Source organism: Coffea arabica, chromosome 3c (assembly GCF_036785885.1).
Source record: "Coffea arabica cultivar ET-39 chromosome 3c, Coffea Arabica ET-39 HiFi, whole genome shotgun sequence".
In the NCBI taxonomy this organism is placed as follows: domain Eukaryota; kingdom Viridiplantae; phylum Streptophyta; class Magnoliopsida; order Gentianales; family Rubiaceae; genus Coffea; species Coffea arabica.
Genome location: NC_092314.1, coordinates 4,644,795 through 4,658,636, shown reverse-complemented (window position 1 = coordinate 4,658,636; position 13,842 = coordinate 4,644,795). Strand labels below are relative to the sequence as shown.

The following is a 13,842-nucleotide window of genomic DNA, read 5'->3' as shown; positions in this document are numbered from 1 at the left end:
TTTTCTCTCCCCCTCCGCGCGACCACTAGTCGGAAGACCAGAGCTAGTGAGATTTGGCCAATATTTTGAAGCACTCGGAGCCCAGGAGAGAAGCTGATGACTATCAAAGTGATGATTTGACCCCATTGCAAATGTTGATTAAGCTGTTCCAAGGAGCTTGTGATCTTCCGGACATGAACCACATGCAATGGGATTATTCCAACGTAAGTAGAACTATATATTATGGTGATTATACATGTATATCTTTTTTCTGTTTGCACAAATACTTATGCATGGCCACCCTTTTTTTTTTTTTGGGGCCAATTACTTATCTCGAAAATCAGACTAATGCAGAAGGGGAAAAAGTTTCCAATGGATTGCAACGATTATGAACGTATGTTTTATATATATGCTTACACTTGTCAAGAAAAATATCTACTGCACTCATATTCTTTTGTAAAAAGGAGAAAACTCAAAGCCACTTAAAAAGTTAGTATGAGGATGTAGAATATTAATAAATAACTGACAATTATATTTGAAAAAAAAAAAAAGAAAGTTAAACTTCTTCTATATAAGTTGCCAACAAGTAGAAAATACCGTTTGGATTCACCCAGCCATCCAAAAACCATATTACTTATTGTCTAACATTATGCATCGATCGACTCTAACAAATTAACGTCTTCCCTATTGGACTCCATCACTCTAATAAGACGCGATTATGCCTCTAATGATCTTGCTTTTTTACTCTTAATTGTTGACTTTTGATGTTAGTATTCATCTCGTTATTTGTTAGTTAATAGTTAATTTGTAGTGTTTGAACTATGTCTAAATTCACCATTATTGTGAGTTAATTGTAAAGGTTAAAAAAAATTGTCTCATTTTTGGACTTCATCACTCTAAAAACAAACCTCATCATAACCGTTTTAGTAAGCTCTAATCCGCATGTTTTAGAAGAAGATTTTTTTATCCGTTTTTAATCAAAGGTCATATATTTAGAAAAAGATTTTTTTTTTCAATCTAATATGTTTGGCATGACTAATGATGTATTTACTGCAATTAATGTAATTTTATTTAATAAATTATCTATGACATTGTCAGTGATATATTTCCTGTTAGAGTTTTTAACGAATCTAGTTGTTTGTGAATATGTTCGTATTCCACCCGTTCGAGATCAAAAAAAGCTTAATTGTTTAATAAATGAACCAAGTTTGAATACAATATTAGGCTTGTTTAGTAATCGAGCTGAACATGAACTTGTTTGCAAATTATTCGAATAGTTCGTGAACACATAGATAATTTATAAAACAAGTAAATATAAATATGTTTAATATTATATATAAATTTTTACTAAAATAATACTTATACATGAATTGTTATTGTTTATTTTTTAAATCCAAGAAATACAATTAAGATTATTCTAGATAATATATTATTTATTAAAACATAATTAAATTATCTCCAAACACAAATTCAACTTTGAACGCGAATATTTATACAAATAAATGAATTGAATTCGAACAATAATTATAGTTCGTTTAATATATTCTATCCAAACTTGCCTGAGCACCAAATATTCGGCACGTTAAATGCTCTATTTCTTGCAATTAATGCAACTTAATTAAAAATTTTCTGTTTATACTTTATATAAAATAAAAAATTAGGAAAAAGAAGAAGACGGCAAAAGTAATTAGCAGCACACTCCTCAGTTTGCGCAACCGTCCACGCCTTCCATCGAAAAAGTCAATAGTACAATACAACTCTCTCTCATTATTCACCAGAAAAAATATGGCAACCAACAAAAAGATAAATAAAAATGGAAGACAATAATCGAATAAGCCAAGTAGACTTTCTTAAAACGACATCGTTCTAGATCCCCATCGAACCAGTATTTAATCGAACCTTCTTCCTCGTCTTATCATCACTCGCTGCTCTCTACTCTCTCTCCTCTGCAGATCAAAATTCAATCCCGCTTTTCCCGAGACCGACGAATCAAATGGCTAAAGATCCCGTTCGCGTTCTCGTCACCGGCGCCGCAGGTAACAATCACTCCCCCGTAGCCCGATTAAAAAGCTCTGTTTGTTTTATTCTTTTTTCTGTTTGTCTAGATCTGATTTTTCGTTTTCTACATCTTTAATTATTGCCTGATTCTGATTGATCTGCTTGTTCATCGGTCTGATTTTGATTGTCGGATCAGCCTGCTAAACTGAACGTGACTGGTGTGTGGGAGTTATAGATAATCATGAATCATTTCGATGATTAATCGCAGGATTTAGCTAGGTTTTAATGTTGAAGTAAAAAAGTAAACTTTTTGTGTTCCAGAAATAAAAGTATGGTGTAAGAGGTAAAGATTCGAGCAATTTCTTAGCTTTCATTTGTTTATTAGTTTTAATAGTAGTTGAAATGATTTAGTTCGGTTTGCAAGGCATGTTTTTCGAAGAAGATTAAACCTTTATTGTATACTTTCGTATATAATGGAAAAGGATATTGGAAACAACGTGTCTATGGTTTTTGGAAAACAAGTTTTGAAACCGTAGGAAATTTCCTTTTTTGCAGGTATTGATATGTTTTTGTTTCATTTGATGTTAGTATAATAGTAGTTGAATGATTATTTTGTTGATCTTCCTGATTTTTCTTGTGTATCTTCATTGCATACCTTCCCTGTTTGCTCAGATTCTTTTTTGGTAACCAGTTTTAGGAAAAGAATCTGAAAAAGGATATGGGGTTGGGGTTGGTGGTTGTTTTTTCGGGGTGGTGGAGTGGGGAGGACAGGCTCTTTTGAATATAAAATTCTATTATTCAAAAAGAGCGGATAATTTCGTGAATTATGAAATATACTGATCTGAAGCATGCTGGTTTATTTCAGGCCAAATTGGATATGCTCTTGTACCCATGATTGCCAGAGGAGTGATGTTGGGACCTGATCAGCCAGTGATCCTTCACATGCTTGATATTCCACCTGCTGCTGAGGCACTCAATGGAGTTAAAATGGAGCTGGTTGATGCTGCTTTTCCTTTATTAAAAGGTTTGTCATCTGGCCATCTTAATTGTTGTTCCTATATGAAAGCTAACATTAGTTAATACTCCGACAAAGTGAAAAATGGATTCATAAGCATAATTATAATTTTCTTTGACTAGGGGTTGTTGCTACAACTGATGTTGCTGAGGCATGCGCTGGTGTCAGTGTTGCTGTCATGGTTGGCGGATTCCCAAGGAAAGAAGGAATGGAAAGAAAAGATGTGATGACAAAGAACGTTTCTATCTACAAGTCTCAAGCTTCTGCTCTTGAGCAGCATGCTGCCCCTAACTGCAAGGTGCTTAGCATTTTTAATAACTTGTAGATTTCTGGTTGCCATCCGTTGATGTTGGTTTCAGCTTTTGTTTTGTTGTGGAAAGGCATTTTTGGTTCCTTTCCTAAGATTCACTTAGATTGTTGGGGCTTGTTACATACTTCCTTTTTCCTGTTTGACTTGTTTGGAAAAACTTGTTTATCATTTCAACTAGATATGATCATGTCAGTTGGTTAGTTTTTCAAACTTTTCTGTCCTCCTGAACTTTTTTGAATGGGGGCAGTTAGTTAACTTGATGCAAATCAGGTTGATGTATGATGAAAATGGTCTAAAGAATTTGGATTTCCGGTTGTATTTCTGTCTCTTTAGATATCATAACTTAAATGGTCTTCTGCTGATTTTTTCTTCCAGGTTTTGGTTGTTGCTAACCCTGCCAACACGAATGCATTGATCCTGAAGGAGTTTGCACCATCAATTCCTGCAAAAAACATTACTTGTTTGACAAGATTGGACCACAACAGGGCCCTTGGTCAAATCTCAGAAAGATTGGGTGTTCAAGTTAGTGATGTTAAAAATGCCATTATCTGGGGAAATCACTCCTCAACACAGTATCCTGATGTCAACCACGCAACTGTTAAAACATCAGCTGGAGAAAAGCCTGTTCGTCAGCTTGTAGCTGATGATGCCTGGTAAAAAGTTCAAGTTTTTGCAATTTGCTTCTTAGGTTTTCTAAGCTCTCCATTCATTGCCAACTTTTGGTTTCACATTTCACATGGTTTTAATGAAGATATGTTATCTGAAATTTTAGGTTGAATGGAGAGTTCATAACCACAGTCCAACAGCGTGGTGCTGCAATTATCAAGGCTAGGAAGCTCTCGAGTGCACTCTCTGCTGCTAGTGCTGCTTGTGACCACATCCGTGATTGGGTCCTTGGAACTCCTGAGGTAAATCTTAGCGTGCATACTTTGAACAATATGCATAGAATACCTATTCTGCTCTCATTCACGGTTTATGCTGCATTCTAGGGCACATGGGTTTCTATGGGTGTATACTCTGATGGCTCCTACAATGTGCCTGCTGGGCTTATATATTCCTTCCCAGTAACCTGTAAGAATGGAGAATGGTCCATTGTTCAAGGTGAGCATGGAGATCTTTGCTCTATGGCTTTTGTTTGAAATGACTTCTTATAGCATCAGATGTTAATAGTTTGTACATGAAGTACTCGTGACTGGCGACTACTTATAATTTTGATTAGTCAATAAGTTTAATCAGTTGTTCTGGTCTGGCCTTTCTTTCATTTTCGCTGCTTTCTTAATGGCACTAAGATCTGGCATTGCTGTCCATGTGCCAGGACGTTCAATTGATGAGTTCTCAAGGAAGAAGATGGATGCGACGGCTGCAGAGCTCTCTGAGGAAAAAGATTTGGCATATTCATGTTTGTCATAAATTTGCCCATTAGATACATAGGGATGTGATAGCTTGGCTGTCCTGGGGTTCTCGTAGAAGTAGCTACAGTTTTGAATAATGCCATTCTTCAATCTTGAGGAACGAGTAATGCATCTGCTTACTCGTGATACGCTGTCTTTTAATTTTTGTGAAAGTTCCTCTGTCATGTACTTCGTCTCAGAAGAGAGTTGTTGAAATCTTAGACAAGGTTCATTTTTCATTAGGAGTTTATTTGTGGGGTGATTTTAAAGCTTTTCAATTTTTCGTTGCAAGTTGTTAATCAATTAGCAGGGAGAAGAAAGGAAGCTAGATGGTTTGGATATGGCTGGCCTGGTGCTGCTCTGCTATAGTTTATGACGTTTTCCTCCCGGGCCGGGGAAAACCAAGTTGAGAAAATCTAACAAAAATTTTCAAAGTATCTAATTTATCCTCAAATGTATATTGAAGGAATTTTCATTAGCATGTGTATGTTCAAAGCACATCCTATTTCTTTTTCTTATATAAACTCTTAAACAGCGTTAAAATATCTTCTGCCTTTTTCTTTTCTTTTCTTTCTTTCTTTCTTCGTGACTTAACACTTCTGTTCTTTTCTATCCTAAACTTCCCAACTAGACAATAGTAGTATTCCTTCGCGTACATTCTCTGCAAAAGCCTAACAGCAGCCCAGCCCAATCTTAACAATTAACCCAACTGTCCACAACAGGAACGACGTCAGCTTCTGGTCACTTGGAAACTCGGATTCTCACCTTCCAAAAGGCATCTTCTTTCGAATTGAGGGCGATAAGATTGCCAAGCACGGTCCTTTGAATTTTCATTACCTTCTCCCATTATGATTTACTAACCCACTAATCCATCCATAACTTAAGAGTAGTTTGGACCTCTAATGACTCCAACGTGATACAATAGATAGATATGCAGTTAAATTAAGCTAAATGCATTACTTTTTTTTTTTTTTTTTTTCTAAATGCGTCTTAGTTTTGGAACGAGTTGTTTCTCAAAAGCTTTCGAGTTTCTTTGTCAGCCATACAAATTTTCAAAGCTTCTTGCACATATCAACATCTCAATAATATCATCTGCAAAATGTTGTCGAGAACCCACCATGCAACTTATACATAAGTTACGGCTATCTTGTTTACAAGTTTCATGCAGCAGACATAAATGGCGCAATGATCTTCTGCATTAATTGCCAAAAATGCTTCAAAATCCAACATTTATGATGGGCTTGACTAGTGCATACTAAGTCTAATTAGCCCGCCAAGACCAAAAAAAAAAAGAAGAAGAAGAACAAGTCTACACCATGGGAGATGAAAACGAGACTAATAAGACATTAATATTCGATTTTGATATAATAACCTATTTTTAAGGATTGTCCCAAGCGTCAAAGTCTTTCATGAAAGAGTGGTGATGTACCACCCCAACTTCAAGAACGTCTATATATATGAGCTGAATTCCACGAGTAGATTAGTAATTTTTTGTGTTAAGATGAAACTCAAGGGACAAGAAAAACCATGAGAACTGAGATATCAAATGGAACAGCAAAGAAGAAGACATAAAACACACAGTTGCTTTCTTGAATTGTTCAAGCAAAGATGATCGTGAATGAAGATTGACTTGGTGACTTAGTTTTGATTGATTTGAGGGCATCAAAAGATTGTTGGCTAGTAAACGCTTATTCAGATATCCAAGATTAGGTTGGTTGACTTAGGCAGTTCTCGGATGTTCAACATTAGCTCGTTTGACTTTTCCAAGATTCTGATTTGAAGATGGCAAAAGCATTTTTTCTTGTGGGACGCTCTTGTGCATTTCTACATGTGCTGGGTGTTTAATTAATCCGGATGTATGCATAGCCAAGCTTTTTTAGGCTAGTTATAGCATTTGTAGCTCTTTTAACATCGGGTTATTGCACATAAAAGTTGATTACGGCAAGTAATTATCGAGAAAGATAGAATCAGCTAAAGTTACTTTCAGACATATCTTTAGATTTTAGTCTCTTTAAGCTATTAAAAAAATAAAAAATTTAGTTGCAAGAGTAAACGAGAATTGCAAAGAGTACATAGTTTATCCACAATCGAAGCCTGATGAGATTAGGTCCAAAGTACTGTACTGTGCCATAATTGCTGACGTTCGCATTTGTTGCTCTCCTCCTTTTGGAGGAGGGGCACGAATGGTTGCAGGAAGCAACCGTTTCTAACCGTTCACGGGTAAGATTTGGCCAAAAAAAATTATACGGTCCAGATCTTATCTTGTATCTCATTTTTAATAATATGCGTGGGATTTACAAAATTTTGTTCTAGAATTACATATTGTTAAAAGTAAATTATATCATGTACAAATAAAGTTACGTCGTGTGCAAAATGCACATAATCTTCAGGAACGATTGCTCATGCAACCGTTCAACCATTCCTGCCCCTGGTCCCTCTTTTTTGATGCCGTCAGAGGAGCCCTTGTAGCAATAGCTCTCGATGAGAGGGATGTTTTCTTTGATTGAAATTGACAAACTGACTAAATATCAATATGATGGTTTTGTAAAACTTTGTACTATTGACTACTAATGGTGAAGTAGCTTTTTGAGTTTTGTTTGCAGGACTTCGAACTATTGACTAATTAATATTTTTGTTGGACGTTAGCATTTTGAGCCAAAAATGATTTTGTTCAAAGAACTTGTTCCACAATGAAGGAGACATGACAAAGATGTGAGTTTACTACCCAAATTTTCTCGCAAACAGTGTATAACATCATGATTCTAAAGTCATGATTCAAACTCAAATTCAATGAATTATAAGCCTGTTAGATAGCGCCAATGACAAATTTTTGTTTCAAATGCTACTGGAACTCAAACTCTTTTATGCTTTCATTAGTACTGAGCATAACTCGATTATGTGAGTAATTTGATGTGTGATTTAAGAAATTGTTAGGGACTTGTACCTTGGTGTAGAGGTGGCAATTTGGATTGAAATCCATTTAGCCATCCATATAATCCATAATTAAATGGATTTGGATTATCCATTTATGGTATTGGTTTTAAATGGTTGACCAAAGTAAAACCATTAAATTAAATGGATTTATATGGATTATCCACAAAAACCACATATATCCATTTATTTAAAAACCAAATAAAAGTAGCCAATCATGATCAAAACTTGCAAGCAAGAAATATATGACAGTGTAGTCCTCCATGCTCCCCAATCATGCGGTGGACTGCATCAACGAATTCAATTTGGGCCCCCCCTCCCCCCGGTTTTGGTCCCCCACCATAACCTTCCCTCCTATTCCTAGCTGGGTTCCCTAACTGTTTCTTTAATTTAAACCCAGAAAAGTTTCCAATGACGAGCTGTATTTGAAAGAATATTATAAATTTTTTGTGACATGACGTGTATGAGATAAAAAAAATTAAAAATTATATTTATGATATAGGTTAAATAACATTTGAAAATTTTATTTATAAATTACTTTAACCAAATTAGACCAATTATTCTTAAATTAGACCAAAATACTACCTAAATTCTTAAATGAAAAATCTAAGTATTTTGCCATCTTTCTCATCCAACTACACCTAAAATTTACGAGTACATAAAAAAGTATCTTCATATTACAAGAAATGGTAATACAAAAAAAAAAAGTAACCAAAATATTTAAATGGATTATAAATGGATAATTGGTTTTTATTTAATCCATTTAGATCCATTTATTAAATGGATTTAAATGGATTGGATAAATTTCATCCACCATCCATTAAGTCAAAACCAATTATGAACCATTTATCCATATTGCCACCTCTACCTTGGTGATTCTATTTTTTCTTTTTTTGTTTTTCTTTAAATAAACGTTATTGATTGACAAATGGACCAGAAGATATATTTTTTTAAAAAAATACTGTAGCACTTTTTCTTTGAAAAAAATATTGTAGTATTTTTTTATATGACGTATGTGAAAAAAAAAGTGATTGAAAAATATATTTATAATATAAATAAATAAATTTATGTAAATAATCCACTGTCTAAACACACCCATTAATGATCTCCACTTCCAATTCTTTCATCCTCAAACTTAAAACGGTTTGGTCGCCCGCATACTTTTCTTTCTTTCTTCTTCTTCTATCCGATCAAACAATGCATGCTAGTAGTCAATGACTTAAATGTTCACTTTTATGGTTCGTTTTGCTAAATCAATGATAGAGAGAGAGGGGTATTAAATGAGAGCCAGAAGGCCGATGACCATGTCGAAATTTGATGGCAAAAAATTGAGGAACTTGCACGCAAAAAGGACTAGGAAAATATCAGAACCAATAGAACAACTTGATGAATAGGAAAGCAAACAATAATGACCAGTTAATTAGAGAAGACGAGTTCAAGTAAGAAAATTTAGGATCATATCCAGTGAATTGCTTTTTTACTTTTCTTCTTTTAGACTGATACGAGTTTGCAGTAAGTAGATAAAAATTCGTGGCATTAGTCTAATGACAACACGAGGAATCGAGGATATACAAGTAAAGAATATTCGTCAATCTTTTGTGTGCTAGGCTGCTAAGAAAAATTTTTCTTTTAGTCTTCAATCTTTTGTGTGCTAGGCTGCTAAGATAAATTTTCTTTCAGTTCTGCTCCTTTTTCACCTCATAATTTCTACAGTGCAAAATTGGTTCTGGCCCTTTGTAGAAGGACCCTTCCACTAAGGTAAAGAATATCTAGTAACCCTGCAGAATTTTCACAAATTTTTGGTTATTTATCCCACCTCATGCACAGGGGAGGAGACAGAATATTCACAGTATTTTTGAACCTCATAGCTTAAAAGTTTTCAAGAAAAAAGCCCTGGAATTGATAGCGTCGGCTAGCTACACTAGACAACAAAATCAGGGGACAAGGAATACTAAAAAAAAAATGCTAATGAATATTGACAACGATCTTGGAATAGCAAAGAAAACCTTTATTATGCTAAGAGAGGCGTGCTAAATCGATTGCCTTCTTAGTATTTTCAGAAAAAAAGATAAAAAGACTTGATGATGCAATTAACTGTTAGGAAAATATGAATGTTACAGTCTGCAAATCTAATCGATGCAAAGCAATGATTGAGAAAGTTTTATATTTATCTGTTATTTTTGAAGCTACAGTGTACGTAATGCTACTAGAATCCTACCTATTAAATGCCCTTTTGAAACTTTATCCTAGTGATTGATAACAGTTATACCTATTAATTAATGCCCTTTTGTTTTATTTACTTGTTTAAGAGGTTATTCAAAGTTTTTGTATACTAAAAGGGGTTAAATTTTAAGTTCAAAAAAATTGTATTTTATGATTGAAGAAGTTAAATATTAGGTATTTGACTCTCTCTCTCTCTCTATATATATGTGTGTATATATATATATGTTCATTTTGCCAGCACATGAAATTGAATGCGACGTGTAAAAATTATGCAGCACCCCTCAAGTTGCAGGTGTGTATACTTGCCTTGTCACCCCATCTCCTACGACCTGCTAGCCAAGGGAATATATATCTGTTGGTCCATTTTTTTTGGAATTTTATTGCTTTATTCGTGTTCAAATGACAAAGGAAAGAGCTATAACACGAGACAGAAAAGTTGGCATGGGATAATGTTCATCTATAGATTCCCAGTATCAGAGCATCTCCAGGCAACGAAAGGATAGTTTGAAGCCAGCAAATGGTTTTTGTATATGGTTTTCTTGCTTATCATCACTTAGATTTTAACAACTGAAACAAAAAGAACGGCATGATTTGATTATTTTAGGTTGGGTAACACATCAAAGGAATCTTGTTTGGGGTCACTTTGACAAGAGATGCTGTGGTAGGACAAGATAACCTTCAAAACTAATGAGATAATATATAAGATTAATTTGTATGACATATAAATGTTGTTTAACATTGATTTAATTAAAAACAATGATTAGTCACTAACCTGGCTAAGGCCCTCAAGCTGCAGATTGAATTTTCCAAAAGGTGGTGGTGGTACGTGGTCTTTAAAGTCGATTAATTAATTGCCTTTTGTGCTTTGTTCTTTTCTCTTGGCATATATAAAGTTCCATGAGGAGGTGGCCATGCATGTTGGTCTGCATGAATTGCGTTGGGGGGGGGGGGATATGTCTTTGGACAATTGTTAATCCCTAAATTCCAATTTTTGATTAGCTTAATTAGCCTCTTAATAAATGAATTTAGCTTTTCCACAATTCAAAAATAGAAACAAAAAAAAAAAGAACTGGGATTATTTGCAAATCAAATAAAATGCTGGGTAATTAATAAAGTATTTTCCATCATCATCATCATCATCATAGTCATAATGACTATAAAATTACAAAAGTTCTACAACATTCATGTGATCATAGCACTCAGCTGAGAAAGCCAAATGAGGATCCAATATGGTAAAACAGATTTGTCAAGACTCTTTTTTTTTTCTCAACACCCCTTTAAGTTGACGTAACCTAAGTCCTGCAATTTAAATGTGTACAAACTAAAATTCCTAATTCAGGGTCTTTATTTCTTTCTCCCACTTTGGCTTTTCCCATGGCTGCTCACGTACAGTTTCCTAATTGGATCAAGATTCAGTGGTATGGAGGAGTCCTGATACAACAACATTGTCCCACCTAGGAATTTGTTGTTTGTGCCCCCCACCCATGTTAATGGTCAAAAACGTCAGCTAGATAAAAAGAATTCCAACTTCTCAATCTAAAAATATGCTACACAACCAGAAGAGCCCTCTTACTTAAAACTCTGGTAAATCAGGTAATTCCCCAGCTCTAATGAATAGATCGTACCAAAAGTCCATGCCATCATCAAAATTTGAAATGTAGGCATTGACATCTTCATCACTAGCAGCCACAGGAGATAATGGAAATTGAAATTGCATGTCATTAGTGGCCAGGCCATCATGAATTCCTGATTGCACATTTGCATTGTCTACTGGGAATTCCTCTGACCAAAAGCTTTCATCAATTTGAGGAAAATACTCTGGCGAGTCCATTTTTTCTTGCTTGATGGCCGCCGAATCGTTCTCTGTCACTGTTGAGAGTTCACTAGAGGAATGTTGTGGTGACACCGGGGCACATCCGAGGCTGGTAGTAACTTTTCCATCTTGGTGATGATGATCATCAGTGAAATTGGATTCATCAGGCTGATCATCAATTTTCACTGGAGTTCTGGGATCTGATCTTTGAACTTGGGTAGACTGTTTCTTGATGTCCTGAGAAGTAGCCTGATGATTTTTGAGCCTTTTCTTCAAGTGGGTATGCCAGACATTTTTTATTTCATTGTCTGTTCTGCCCGGGAGTCTAGCTGCAATTGCAGACCATCTGAAAATAGGACAAAGAATTGTACATAAGATATTTGCACGAGCTCTGCAACTGTTCTTTGTTTATGTGCTAGATGACAACCAAAAAGCTCGAGCCACAAGCTTTGATTATTAAGACACAAAATTCTAAGGCACAAAAAAAAATAATTTAAAAAAAAGGACACAAAATCCTAAGAAGATAGGAGCCATTCATTTATTATCGTATACCATACACAGTTTGGATTTGTTTATAAATTCATATTCATTTTACTAGATCCTATGTGAGTACAATACAAGTCCATTACCATTTATTACATGGGAAGGGAATCTTTCTATCTCAAAACTTTTGCTGAATTTTTTAAGTCTCCTCTTTAAATCAAATACAGGGTTAAACCAAAACGTGAAGCTGCGAGCTAGCTCTGATTACAAGACTAATTAATTATTGATTTAACAATAGTTACCAATGACCTCTATTTTGTAACCTTCAGCAATGCTTGGCTATCTCAATCAGCCTCAAATATTCATCATGACTTGGTACAATGGAAGGAGGTGTTGTTGGTGCTTTCTCCTGTTAATCCACATGTATTTGTCTATTTATGATTAATCAGATAATGTGTTGTGATGCATGTGAAAGAAATAAAATGCATGTACACAGTACACTGGATGACTGCTGGAAATGACAGAAAAGTGGAATTCAATCCATTGCTTTCCATTCCGGTGTTGAATGCAATAATTTGCACCATAGGGACACAAAAAGTGAAAAATATTTGACTAGGTGTTAACTCTTCACACCTGTTCCCAAGCGTTTCATGTAACTTGATGATAGTGTCTTCTTCCTCCTTGCTGAAATTCCCCCTCTTTATATCTGGCCTCAAGTAGTTTGTCCAACGAAGTCTGCAACTCTTCCCACATCTTAAGAGCCCTATAGAAGAATCAGTTGGAACAAATTAGCTATATCAGCGTTTAATATGAATACATCTCCCAAAAACAATAATCTGTTCCCAAGAAAGTTTAAATCCTTTGAAGTTCTACTCGCATTTTTACGTCTTCAACTGGGAAAATTCATCAATTAATCTACACACTGTGCCAGGATCAACAAGGGTTGAATGAACACTGAGGATTGATGTGTTTTTACACGTTCTTGCATTCCACTTCTTTCTATATTGATGCTGTGAGTGGAAGAATACAACAAGAAACAGAAGAAGAATCTACAGGAAATTTGTGTTTACCAGCTTGTTTTGGAAGAGCCCTCCAATTTCCATGGCCATTTTTCTGAATGTGGGAGACCAGAACCTGGTCTTCTTCTGGAGTCCATGGCCCTTTCTTGAGTCCCATTTTTTCACAGCATGGAGCCCTCACCATCTCTGAAACTTTTATATACTTCTATTGATGAATCAGGAGGAGGGGATACTGGAATTCTTTCTTTCTCTGCTTTTCAATATAGTAATGCAGCTGCCGTCTCAGTCTCTCTCTCTCTCTCTCTCTCTCTCTGTCCCGTGCAAATGTAGTAGTCTCAGAGCTTAAGGGGGGAAAGTTGGGTATTTATCGTGAAAATATTCCACATATTATGAGACCAGCGAGAGAGTCCAACAAAAGCATCTACGCTGGAAAAGTCTTTACCTGTGACTTCCGCGAAATTGGATCCATCTTTTCTCTCCTAATGTGTGCACTTTGTGAACTCCACTTGAATAGTTAGGAAACTTAAGGTCAATCTCTTTACATTTATCACTTCATTCTAAATATGATGGTGATTTACTCGTGCTAAGTCTTAATTCGCTGAATCCATAGAGTTTAATTTGTTTGATGATAAACGGTTGATTTTAGCTAAACCCTTGCTTTGGAAAGGAATTTTCCACCA

General features: G+C 35.3%; 2 protein-coding genes across 2 annotated transcripts; one reads left to right on the top strand and one right to left on the bottom strand.

Annotated features, from left to right (window-relative positions):
• Positions 1-1,817: 1,817 nt before the first annotated feature.
• On the top strand, positions 1,818-4,943 carry LOC140037582 (malate dehydrogenase-like). Its single transcript, XM_072081984.1, has 7 exons — positions 1,818-2,015; positions 2,843-3,001; positions 3,115-3,290; positions 3,678-3,955; positions 4,075-4,210; positions 4,292-4,403; positions 4,618-4,943. The coding sequence occupies exons 1-7, from the start codon at positions 1,973-1,975 to the stop codon at positions 4,710-4,712; spliced, it is 999 nt and encodes a 332-aa protein (XP_071938085.1). The 5' UTR covers positions 1,818-1,972; the 3' UTR covers positions 4,713-4,943.
• A 6,010-nt stretch (positions 4,944-10,953) lies between these two features.
• Positions 10,954-13,499, bottom strand: LOC140037581 (transcription factor MYB4-like). The gene is made up of 3 exons (XM_072081983.1): positions 13,214-13,499; positions 12,777-12,906; positions 10,954-12,006 (listed from the first exon to the last, which is right to left on the bottom strand). The coding sequence occupies exons 1-3, from the start codon at positions 13,344-13,346 to the stop codon at positions 11,421-11,423; spliced, it is 849 nt and encodes a 282-aa protein (XP_071938084.1). The 5' UTR covers positions 13,347-13,499; the 3' UTR covers positions 10,954-11,420.
• Positions 13,500-13,842: the final 343 nt, after the last annotated feature.

What these genes read in the sequence shown, in the direction of transcription:
- LOC140037582 (XM_072081984.1), top strand. Translation starts at nt 1,973, where the DNA reads ATGGCTAAAGATCCCGTTCGCGTTCTCGTCACCGGCGCCGCAG. An exon ending in GGGTCCTTGGAACTCCTGAG is followed by an intron (nt 4,211 to 4,291) that starts GTAAATCTTAGC and finishes GCTGCATTCTAG; the next exon opens with GGCACATGGGTTTCTATGGG. An exon ending in AGAATGGTCCATTGTTCAAG is followed by an intron (nt 4,404 to 4,617) that starts GTGAGCATGGAG and finishes TCCATGTGCCAG; the next exon opens with GACGTTCAATTGATGAGTTC.
- LOC140037581 (XM_072081983.1), bottom strand. Translation starts at nt 13,346, where the DNA reads ATGGTGAGGGCTCCATGCTGTGAAAAAATGGGACTCAAGAAAGGGCCA. An exon ending in GGCTCTTCCAAAACAAGCTG is followed by an intron (nt 12,907 to 13,213) that starts GTAAACACAAAT and finishes ATTCTTCTATAG; the next exon opens with GGCTCTTAAGATGTGGGAAG. An exon ending in CATGAAACGCTTGGGAACAG is followed by an intron (nt 12,007 to 12,776) that starts GTGTGAAGAGTT and finishes TCCTATTTTCAG; the next exon opens with ATGGTCTGCAATTGCAGCTA.